At 38.9% G+C, this 12,048-nt stretch overlaps 1 protein-coding gene across 2 annotated transcripts in view; it reads right to left on the reverse strand.

Moving 5' to 3' along the window:
• Positions 1 to 376: 376 nt before the first annotated feature.
• The window catches only part of TNPO3 (transportin 3), an 86,189-nt gene continuing 74,517 nt past the window's right edge, over positions 377 to 12,048 (reverse strand). For both annotated transcript variants that reach the window (XM_068549416.1, XM_068549417.1), the window contains 3 exons: positions 11,088 to 11,200; positions 3,201 to 3,292; positions 377 to 1,578 (listed from right to left, as the gene is read on the reverse strand). In XM_068549416.1, coding sequence (XP_068405517.1) covers positions 3,232 to 3,292; positions 11,088 to 11,200 — 174 coding nt within the window. In that variant the 3' untranslated portion in view covers positions 377 to 1,578; positions 3,201 to 3,231. The remainder of the gene's footprint in view (positions 1,579 to 3,200; positions 3,293 to 11,087; positions 11,201 to 12,048) is intronic.

Consider the following 12,048-nt stretch of genomic DNA (forward strand, 5'->3'; position numbering starts at 1 on the left):
TTTTTTTTAAGATCAAATAAATACTCAGTAGGTTAGGAAACAATCTACTTGGGTGGCCACTGTAAAAAGAATATGCTACATTTTGTTTAATATGCCAAGTGACCCATCCTCCTTCCCACTTAGGCCATATGAAAGGACAGAATGTAGCAGGAGGAGTTTTAGGATAAACCAGAAGAATAAAAGATGCAGAAAGAGCCACTCCCCTGAAATATGAAGGGTCTGGGGCAGTAAGGGCAGGGGCCTGAATTTCAAACTCTGTACCCAGACGTCTATTAGAGAACAACTAAGACTATTCACTTAGGAGGTTTAGCTGTACCATTTCAGATCTATAAGGCAGTGAAATGAAGTAAAAACAAACACTGATTAAATTTTTTAAATTTATTGGTTTTTTTTTTTTTTTGGTTGCTGTTGATTTGTTCTTGTGATGGCTACAACACCAGACAGAACAGTGCCCTAATATCTAATGCCTGTGCAGGGCTGCAACTCCTTTAAAATATTAGGACTTGCTTTGGGCCTCCCTCTTCTGCCTCACTCCCCATGAAGTCAAATAATTTCTGCATTTTTTAGTAAAATACAGTTAGCCCTGTAAACACTTTCTTCCATTCTCCCACCCTGTTTTCCTCTCTCATGTCTATGGGTGAAAAATTAATTAAAAAAAAGAAAAATAAATCTTAAAAAAACTACAACTTAGAATATATATTTATATCCCACATTCACCCTAATTTTGGCTCTTCTCTCCAAAGATGACGACAACCCAATGTAGGTGGGAAGTGGACTTAAGAGACTGAATAGGGTCAGGATGGGGATATACATGAATTTTGGCCCTGGCAGGTCCTAGTATCATTGATGTGACCATGATATAAAAGAGAACAGCCTCCTTGCTTATTTCTCCTTGTCTGAAGAACTCTAAAGGTGAGAAGAAAACAGTTGGGACAGTAGGAAAAATTTCTACTCACTTTCATTAAAAGAGGAGGGGGAAAGCGAAAGAAGAGAGGGTGGGAGAGAAGGAAAGGACAAAACAGCAGAAAACCTTAAGAGATGATCCTGACCCTTTCTTTCCAATTGCAGTTATTTAATTCATTTGAATTCCCATCTTCCCTAAGTAAACGTTTTTGTTTCACAGAAAGTTTTGTACTTTTATTTTTCTGTGTGCACACATGCGTGTTAGCATGTGTGTGTGTGCGTGCGTGCGTGTGTAGGTACGTGTACGTATGTGTGCGTGTCATTTGCTACCAGGAGAATGTTTCAGTTCTGATTTCAGTTTAGTTTTCCTTTTTTTTTTTTTCCTTTTTTATTTCTTTAAAATTATTTTTCCTTTTAGAAACAAGTTCACCAGGAAACCAGCTCACCTCCCACCACGCTGCACAGGCTGCAGCCATCTTTTTTAAACCGCGCTGATTTTCCCTCACACCCCCAAACAGGAACTCCTCAGGATGGCCTTGGAAGGCTGGAGTCTCTCCCTGTCTGGCGGGAGGCCCTGGTGGCGGTGAAGGCCCCTCTGCCACAATGGAGGTTTCTGATTGTGGGACACAGTCTGGTTTTTGTTTTCTTCCTGTCTTCTAATTAAAAAAGACATTCCTGACAAAAGAGAGAAGATAGTCAATAACTGTGGTCCAGGAGATAGCAAATACTTCAGAAAGTCAACCTCAAGACAGAAGTTTCTATACTTGCTCAGGCACCTCATTCTGGCCTCTGCTGTAAGAACTCAGTTTAAAAAAAAAAAAAGAAGTTGGATTTTTTCACTTGGATTTTAAAGGAGCTACTGTTTTAATGAAATACGTCTGTGGTGCTTTTCCAATTCTGAGTGTCCTCAGTGATAATGTGTGGGGGTAAAGAGTAAGCCAGCAGGTCCAGGCTGCCCACTCCAAAGCCAACCAGAAAACCTCCACTTAAGTCTTTTTAAGTATTGGGGTTTCATGCAAGATTTTATTTTGAAAGAAGGCTTTGCCTACTAAGAAAAGGTTTAAGAGCCACTGATTTAGACTCTATGTAAAGGGTACTATGTAAAAGTATTAAGTAGAGTGGTTAAAGGTGAGGACTCTGGCACCAGAAAAGTGAATTGTGGCTCTATCAATTACTGACTGTGACATCAAGCAACTTACTTAACATCTTCGAACCTCAATTTCCTCATTTGTAAAATGGAAATAATAACAGTAACTAATCCAGAGGACTGTGTGAGGACTATCTTATAGCTAATACATAATGTGCTTTGTACATAATACAAAGCACTCAGAACAGTATCTGACACACAGTAAGGGCTCCATAAACATTAGCTATGAACATCCACAGCTATGCACAAACAACCCTATGTGTATCAACGTTAGCTATTACAGACACTGCAAAGCCTGAGGATCCCAAATGATATCACTACTCATCAAAGAACCAAAGTTTAGAAATAATTTCTGGTATGGTGAGGCATTGCTCAACAGCATCTTCACCCGCAATTGCATTTAATCACAAAACCACCAGTGAGAGGGCTGCACATTCATCGAGAATTGCCTCCAGGGAGAATAAATTCTGCTTAAGACGTCAAAGGGTGGGCTTACAGGAGAGATGCCTTTCTTCTCTCAGTCAAGAAACTGGCACCCAAACCCCACCACCCAGTCCTTTCCTTCCTCAGCTAAGCTTCTTGCTTTACTTCAGAATCAGAAGCAAACGGAGAAAACTGATGATCAGGGGCTAGACAAAGAGGCTAGCTCTTTTCCTTTACCTCCTGCCTTGGTCAAAACCCTAGCATTTCAGCGTTAAAATTGTAAAAAATGATAAGAACAAGCATCTTTATTTATCAAATCTGAAAGATCAGTTTTAGGAAGGCAGTGCCATGTATCACGGTCTACTTTAGGTCAGCACTGTTTTCACCAAAGTTGCCAGGTTGAAAAATATTCATTTGTTACCACACATACTTACCATCCTAGAGGTATCTGTAAAGAGGGGAGGAATTTTCTTTTTGAGATATTCTGCAACAATAACTTTCTTATGGGGGTAAAACTGGCATCCAAAAGAAGCTGACAATTATTTGGCTGCCTTGACCCAAGAAAATCAGGCCTGTGCATTTCTCAGCTGTGCAGCAGCGTTCAACTGTTAAGTCCTTCCCTGACTCTAGCTATAGTACTAGTCCCATGATGGGCATTAAAAACCTATGCCCATCCCCAAGTACTCCCGACAGCCAGGGGAAAAGCTGGGAACTATATACCACTCACCTGGGTGACAGGCACAGTGCAGGAGTATGAGCTATCGAAACAACCTGGTGAAGTCTCGCAAGGCCCAGCAAACTTGTTTACATTCCTCAGCACTAGAAAAGAAAAGGTAGGTTGGTCCCTGACTGATGAGAAAGATATAATATGTTGAAAAGCAACCACAACCTTGAGGTATACCGAGAACTGTCCCAGCTCTGCTCTCTCCATCATCTCTTGACCCCGCTTTCAATCTTTCTGTAACTCAAGAGTAAATATTAACTATTGTACATGAGAATAATTATAAGCTGTGTGGTTGTTAAAGAGTGGGCTTTGGAGAAAAATTGCTTAGGTCTGAATCTTGGTTTCACTGTGTCCTTGAGCAAGTTACCAATCTGCCTCAGTTTCCTCATCCATTATCTACCCCATGATGTTTTGAAGATTAAATCAATCCCTATATGTAAAGTGCTTAGGATAATAGAACAGTGAATAAAATAGTATTTGACAAATGTAGGCTGCTACAACAAGAAAACCTGGCTATTCCCTGGCGGTCCAGTGGTTAAGACTCTGCGCTTCGGACTTCCCTGGTGGCGCAGTGGTTAAGAAACCGCCTGCCAATGCAGGGGATGTGGGTTCGAGCCCTGGTCCGGGAAGATTCCACATGCTGCGGAGCAACTAAGCCCGTGCGCCACAGCTACTGAGCCTGCGCTCTAAAGCCCGCGTGCCACAACAAGAGAAGCCACCACAATGAGAAGCCCACGCACTGCAACAAAGAGTAGCTTCTGCTCGCCGCAACTAGAGAAAGCCCGCGCACAGCAACAAAGACCCAATGCAGCCATAAATAAATAAATAAAATTAAAAAAAAAAAAAAAAAAAAAAAAGACTCTGTGCTTCCACTCTAAGGGGCACAGGTTCGATCCCTGGCCGGGGAACTAAAATCCCGTGGCCAAAAAAACCAAAAAACATCAAAACCTGGTTAAAGTCCTTGACATAAATAAAAGAAAGCCAGAACCCTCAAAGTAAAAAAGCAAGCATATTCACCTAAGGTTGATCATTTTAACTCTATGAGCTGAGCTAACTTAGGTACCCTGGTTTCCTCATTCTTTCCCAAGAGCAGATTTTGTTTATAAAGCCCAGTCCAGAAAGTGAGTCTCAATCAGCGATTTTCTAGTTGAACAGGCTGCTCAAGGTTTCCTCCTGTGGGAGGAGGAGGGAGAGGAGAGAGGAAAGGGTTAAGGCGTGAAGAAAGGGAGGAGGAGGAAGCAGGTCTTGGTCCTCTGGCAAACAATGAGATGCCTAGGTGGCATGAATAGCCCAATATTCATTTGACCCTGTTTTTTCAAAAGGCTTCCTTTATCTAAGATTGTCACCAAGAAAGCAGCTGATGCCAGCTTCATTCTTTTGTGTCAGTCTTCATAATAGTTTTTGGTAACTGAACATGAGGCTAAGCTAAAAACAGTGGAAAAGAAAGCACATCCTGGGCTTCCCTGGTGGCGCAGTGGTTGAGAGTCTGCCTGCCAATGCAGGGGACGCGGGTTCGAGCCCTGGTCTGGGAGGATCCCACATGCTGCGGAGCGACTGGGCCCGTGGGCCACAACTACTGAGCCTGTGCGTCTGGAGCCTGTGCCCCGCAACAAGAGAGGCCATGATAGTGAAAGACCCGTGCACCGCGATGAAGAGTGGCCCCCGCTTGCCGCAACTAGAGAAAGCCCTCGGACGAAACGAGGACCCAACATGGTCATACATACATAAATAAATAAATAAATAAATAAATAAAATCCTTCCCTAAAAAAAAAAAAGAAAGCACATCTTAATAATATGCTCACCCTTCTGTGGCCCTCTCTTTGGCTCAGAAAAACTCAGGGAGCACAGCCTATAGCCTAGCATTCAATGTCAGAAGAAAGCTCTCTCTCCTTCTTGTAATGGTTAAAAGTCAGGGAGGGAACCACTAACAGTGATTCAACATAAAAGAAGGTAATGAGAGCTATCTTCTTAAGAGCCTACATCTGGATTTCCCCAGCTATTATAGGGTCTGAAACATCACTAAGAACCTTGATTTAGACTCTAGGCCTTGATTCAACAGAGGCTTTCTTCTAGTCTCCCTCCATCCTAAAAATGTAAGGTAAGTAAAGAAGGTCTTCTAGTTTTACTGGAATTCTGCCATTTGCTCTGTGAATTTAACAAGCCTCAATAAAAGCATTACATTTCTCTATTTCCAAATCAATACTGACTATAAGGAGGCAGCCTTGGTGAGTGAGCCCGATCACTCCTGCTTCCCAATGTCATGAAGGAGGAAGATACGTAACCCCAGAGAAGTCACTGTGTGGTGTATTATTATAAGGGACTAAGACGACAGGAGAGAGATAAACTTAGGATAATGCTGGAGACTCAAGATTCTTTTGCTATCTTAATGCCTTACATGTTGTTCAATACTACCCTTCTTCAACCAGAGATCGTGGTTAAATCTGGAAAAGAAATGATAACTCCACTCTTAGCCTCTTTCGTAACATGAGAAAAAGTACTGAAACCAAAATTCAAGTACAGGAGAACTGTGGTGAGACATGGTGAATGAAATGAGCGATGGGCCACAATCTCTCAAATCAACTCAGCTTCTGCTCCCAATCCTGTCAGCAACTGCTCTGGTGTCAAGCACTTTAGCCAAATGTTTAACTTAAGTGTCCCTGGTGATTAAGCCCAAAGAAATGGATTTTTAAACAAACAAACAAACCTCCTTAAAAACTAGAACTATTTTCTGTTTCTGCCTCAGTCCTCCTGGCACTTAATATTTCTGGGTTGTTTTTATATTCATTTACACTTATTTATTTATATTCATTCATTATTTAAAACTGCCACTATTTTTGTAGGTTCTATTTTCTGGCTTCTAGTCCCACCATCCCAATCCTTCCTATACTTTTTTTAAAAATTTTAAATAATCCAAGTATAGCTGATTTACAATGCTATGTTAGTAATTTATCCCTCCCTGATCCCCTTCCCCTTTGGTAATCGTAAGTTTGTTCTCTATGTCTGTGAGTCTGTTTCTGTTTCGTAATTAAGTTCATTTGTGTCATTAGATTCCACACATAAGTGATATCATATGGTATTTGTCTTTCTCCTTCTGACTTACTTAGTATGATAATCTCTAGGTCCATCCATGTTGCTGCAAATGGCATTATTTCATTCTTTTTTAAGGCTGAGTAGTACTCTATTGTGTATATATCACATCTTTATCCATTCATCTTTACATGGACATTTAGGTGGCTTCCGTGTCTTGGCTATTGTAAATAGCGCTCCTATGAACTACTGCACTATTGCATGTATTGGGGTGCATGTATCTTTTCGAATTATAGTTTTCTCCAGATATATGCCCAGAAGCCTTCCACTACACTTTTGAGTAATTTTATGGTCACTATTCCTCAAGCCCCGTAATCCTAGTGGTGCGCTGAGAAATGCAGCCCTTTTCATCTGATGTGCATAATGGAGAGTAACCAAGCTCTAACTAATGACTTCAGCAAGAAGACACTCCCATACTGGCCCATTCTAGTGTCAATGCTCCCTATGCATGTCTTTGACTTTGAGATCCTCATGCAAGTGACAGTCACAGAATAAATACCAAGACAGAAAAATGGGAAATGATGGCAAAATTTCTTCTAGACATAATTAGTGGTATTTGGAAAGCAAGAATGATATTTCAGAATGAAAAATTCCAGCTTTCTTCAAGTTAGCCAACTAAAAATGCCAGGGAATTAATTAATTACCAGTACCATTTGAGAAACAGGCTTGGACTTGCTGAAATGACACTGAACCAGTTTACCCTCCCTGCTAGGATGGCAAACAAACTAGCATGTTGAGGCAGGAGTAACAGGACCTTAAAACCAAAAGGGAGACTGAGTCATGCATGGAACAGAAGGTTCAAGGGCAATACACATACCAGAGAAAGAGAATTACTAAGAGGAGGTGAGCAATCTCAAATCCTTTCTCTAGCACCTCAACATTTCCTCTTACTTCTGTTCATTTCCCACCATTATGTCACAGCTTACTACAGGAGGAGCTGCAAAACTTGTTTAGCGGTAAGAGATCAAGTAGGCCAGGATGGTCAATACCTTATTTTCCCATATCACAGGACAAAGATCACAGATATCTTTGTTCAAAGCAATGCATTATTTGGGTTCATTTTCCTAGCCTCAAGATTTTCCTTACACTATGGAATGTCCATGACTTTTATTTCAGACTTACACTTTGTTTCTACCTGTCATATATTAGCCTGGATGAGGAAATATGAGCTTGGTGGAAACTTATTCCAGAATGTGTGGGTGGTTGCCTTACAGCTGAAGGAGACATGCTCTAGCTAGTTTTGCAAGTATGTAATGACATTCTGGCAGGTTCTTCTCCAAGGAAAAAGTTAACATTCACTGATCACCTACTATGTACCAGATCGTCTTTAAATGTCCACTTGGTATTTCACAATAACCCTATGAGATAGGTATTACTAACCCTATTTTACAGATAAATAAGCTGCAAAGTAACAGTAAGTGGCAAGATTCAAACCAACAGCCTTGACTCTAAGCCCAGTCCTCCTTTGAGGGTTCTCCTCAGGCTCTCATTCGCTCTAATCTAGAGTCAATATGATCCTGCCCTTCTAATGAACAACACTAGATAAAATAGAGCAAAACAGAAGCAGGGAGAAGCAACTGTTATACTTCTTTCCCCTGAGACAGCTTGTAGGTAGCATATTACTTCTACTGGGAAGATTCATAGTAAAAAAAAGATAAAATAGTTTTTTAAGGTCATCCCAATAAACATATGCCTACCTAGTAGAGGGGAAATCCCCTCTTTTGGCAAAATGTGTCATGAAGGCAGTCACATGCTATTTTAAAGTCATGCATGTCACTTGATCTATGGCCCAAAGTCAGTTACTTCCGGGACATGAAGTTAGGCCACTTAGTAAACTACAAAAAAACAGCACTCAAAGATTAGGGATTATACCATTAACAGAATTATTGGAAACTCTTGGGAATAAGAAAGTAAACCATTTTGGAGAGTGACAAGAAATCAATTCTCAGAAAAAAAGATTAGCATTTAATTTTCTCTCCCTTTTAAAAACTAGGTCTGGTTTTAATTGTAAAAGCATACCATGCTCATGAAAAAAATGCAAATAGCACAGGTTATGAAATGAAAAGTTCTAGTTATATATCTTTCCAGAAATTTACTATTCATAATAAAATAGCTTGCATATATATATCACATATAATAGAATAGCTTTTAAAAGTACATGTTGGTTCATTTACAACAGCATCAAAAAGAATAAAATACTTAAGCTATAAAATGTTGCTGAAAGAAATTAAAGATACCAATAAATGGAAAAACATTTCATGTTCATGCACTGGAAAGCCTAATATTATTAAAGGTGTCAATACTATACAAAGTGATCAGATTCAATGTAATCCCAGTCAAAAATCCTAACGACATTTTTTTGTGGAAATAGAAAAACCTATCCTAAAATTCCTATGAACACAGTTCTCCCAGTTGTGCTGGTATTCACTGTGGTCATGCAGTTACCTTGGCAACGTGTACATTGCTTTTTTGGCTTTTATTGTATAGTCAGTACTATAAATTTTCTGTTTTGAGTTTTGTAACTTTGTAGCATTTTAGATAATGTCGTGTTTGTACTTTGTTGTGTAGAGTAAAACGATTGTGTTGAATAAACCTAGGATTAGAGTGAAAAAAAAAAAAATTCATATGAAATCTCAAGGGACTCCGAATAGCCAAAATACTCTTGAAAAAGAACAAAGCTGGAGGTCTCAATTTACCAATTTCAAAACTTATTACAAAGCCATAATAATCAAAACAGTATGGGACTGTCATAAAGACAGATACATAGACAACTGGGATAGAATAGAGAGCCCAGAAATAAATCCCTTACATATATGGTCAAATGATTTTTCAATAAGGGTACCAAGACCATTCAATGAAAAAAGGACAGTGCAGGGAAAACTGCAAAAGGATGAAGTCAGACCCTTAACATACATCACATACAAAAATTATCTCAAAATGGATCAAAGACATAAATGTAAGACCAAAAACTATAAAACTCTCAGAAGAAAACATAGGGGAAAAGCTTCATGATATTATATTTTGTAATGATTTCTTGAATGTAACACCAAAAGCACAGGCAACAAAAATAAAATAGATATGGAGAAATTAGAACCTTGTGCACCATTGGTGGGAATGCAAAATGGTATAGCTGCTACTGAAAAGAGTGTGGCGGTTCCGCAAAAAAAATTAAACATAGAGCTGCCATGTAATCCAGCAATTCCACTTCTGGGTATATACCCAAAAGAACTGAAAGCGGGGTCTTGAAGTGACATTTGTACACTCATGTTCATAGCAGCATTATTCACAATAGCAAAGAGGCAGAATCAACCAAATGTCCATCAAAGGATGAATGGATAAATAAGATAGGATATATACACACAATAGAGTGTTATTCAGCCTTTGAGGAAGGAAATTCTGATACCTGCTACAACATGAGTGAACCTTAAGAACATTATGTTAAGTCAGTCACAAAAGGACAAAAACTGTATGATTTCACTTATATGAGGTATCTAGAACAGTCAAACTTAGAAAGTAGAATGATGGTTGCTAGGGGCTGGAGGGAGGGAGATATGGTGAGTTGTTTAATAAGTATACTTTCAGTTTTGCAAGATGAAAAAGTTCTGGCGATTAATCCCACAACAATGTGAATGTACTTAACACTACCAAGCAGTTCACTTTAAAATGGTTTTTAAAAAAAGGTTAAGACGGTAAATTTTGTATTTTATCAAAATTAAAAATTAAAAAAAATTTTAAGTACAAGTTGGGTTATACAAAATTGTTATTTTTTTCCCTTTATAATATATCTTATATATTTTTCTGTATCATCACATGCATTTTTTTCCTCCTTCTTTTTCACCATTACCAAGCTCACTGCAACTCATTCTTGGACCTATAAATCTTTCCACAATTGTATGAATATAAGCCATTGCCTAAAATTTAGTCAAAATTCTAAAGACTCTATATAGAAAAAGGAATATCAGAGGAAGGTAACACACAGTTACAAAATCCAATTTAAGTTGCTGTCATTAATACTATCAAGGACCATAAAAGTCTCATAACTTCTCCTTCAGTGATTGCATTTTAAGGAAAATAATCAAAAGAAGGAAAAGGCTAGACATTCAATATTATCCATAATACTGAAAAAATGAAAATTAATAGAGGCACTGTAAGGAAATCAATCAACACCTTATAGCTATAAAACTGTAATTAGGAAGACTATGTAGGTATATTTAAAATGTTTATTATGTTTACAGTAAAAAAAAAAAAAAAAACCCCACACATGTACAACTTAACATTTTAACTAAGCTGTAAGCAAGTGGCTCATGGGCCTAATGCATCCCAGAGAGATGTTTTGGTTGGCCTGAATTAAATTAGAATTTGAATATCTTTAGGCACAGCAAAAATTTCCTAATTCACTGCAGTCCACATCACTCTATAATATTTTACAACCAATGCTTCACCTATTCAGACACCTGCATTCTTGACCCCTGAATACGGACAGGAACTGTGAAGGACTTTAAAAAGATACAGACAGATTTCCTGAAGGGTAGTGGGCTGTTCAACGCACTGTTCTTTTGGAAGAACATCAGGATATGTATAATACATATGTACAATAAAACTGAGGCACACATGTACAGCATGGTGATACTTTCCCCCAGATTGGTTTCCAATGCCAATTTGTGCAATTCAAGGCTAAACAGACACAAAACTTTGAATTTACAAAGACACACAAAAAAATACTCCTGGCTATATCTATAACTAAGGTGGTATAAGAAACAAAGATATCTTTTCTGCATACCTCTGCTGCTGATCATCACTCACCTAGTGACTTGTTTGTGGAAATCTGTAAGTTGTTTGTGTGTCACTGTGACAGCTCCCACGGTTGTCTCCTTTGGCAAACCTTTCAAGGAATTCTCTAACCATCGACAAAAAGTCTGTACAAAGAAGAGGGAGAAGCGTTTTAAAATAAGGCAGGGCTTACTCAACTGAGATCCTACAGGTGATAACCAAAACCCACAGGTTTTCCTTAGTAGCATTAGCTCCCCAAACTTGGAAGCAAGTAAAGGACTTAACAGAAGTACTATTTCTGGCCTTCCAACCCACTGGGGGATGGAACAGCCTACAAAGGCGTGCCTAGACTCCCTTCAAGGGGGCAGCAGGCATCATTTCAGAAAGAGCCTTTCAACCTTGGAAGTGAAGTCACTTCTGGATAAAGCTATTGTTCTGTTTCTGTCATTAAACTTATGTAATATTTTAAAAATTAAACAGCTGCCAGAAAACTCTTGAGCTTAGAGATCAAAGGCAATCCAAAGCAAAAGTTCAGGTACCAGAAAGAGCAGGGACAAAAAGTAGAGTAAGTAAACATTTTAAAAAGTGTATACACGTAATATGAATCCAGAATCTTAAGGATTTTAAGGTCACTTCTCTCAGTAGGAGTCATATCCAGTCAGTTCCTTTGTGATACCTGCCTGTTCTGTGGGTTAGAAAATTCTTTTTTTTTTTTTTTTGCTCACTCTTGTTGCTCTTTTTTTATTTTTCTTTTTTTTTGGCCACATGGCATGCAGGATCTTAGTTCACTGACCAGGGATGGAACCCATGCCCCTTGCAATGGAAGTGTGGATGGAGTCTTAACCACTGGACCACCAGGGAAGTCCCTCTTGTTGCTCTTTAAAACAATTTACTTACATCTGAGCATAGTCTCTTTATGTCTTTCGTGTGTACAAAAACTGTTTGCTCCCATTCCCCTTCCTCTTCAAACTTAAAAATCAAAATTCTAGAGACT

This window comes from Eschrichtius robustus, chromosome 8 (assembly GCF_028021215.1).
Source record: "Eschrichtius robustus isolate mEscRob2 chromosome 8, mEscRob2.pri, whole genome shotgun sequence".
NCBI classification, from domain to species: Eukaryota; Metazoa; Chordata; class Mammalia; order Artiodactyla; family Eschrichtiidae; genus Eschrichtius; species Eschrichtius robustus.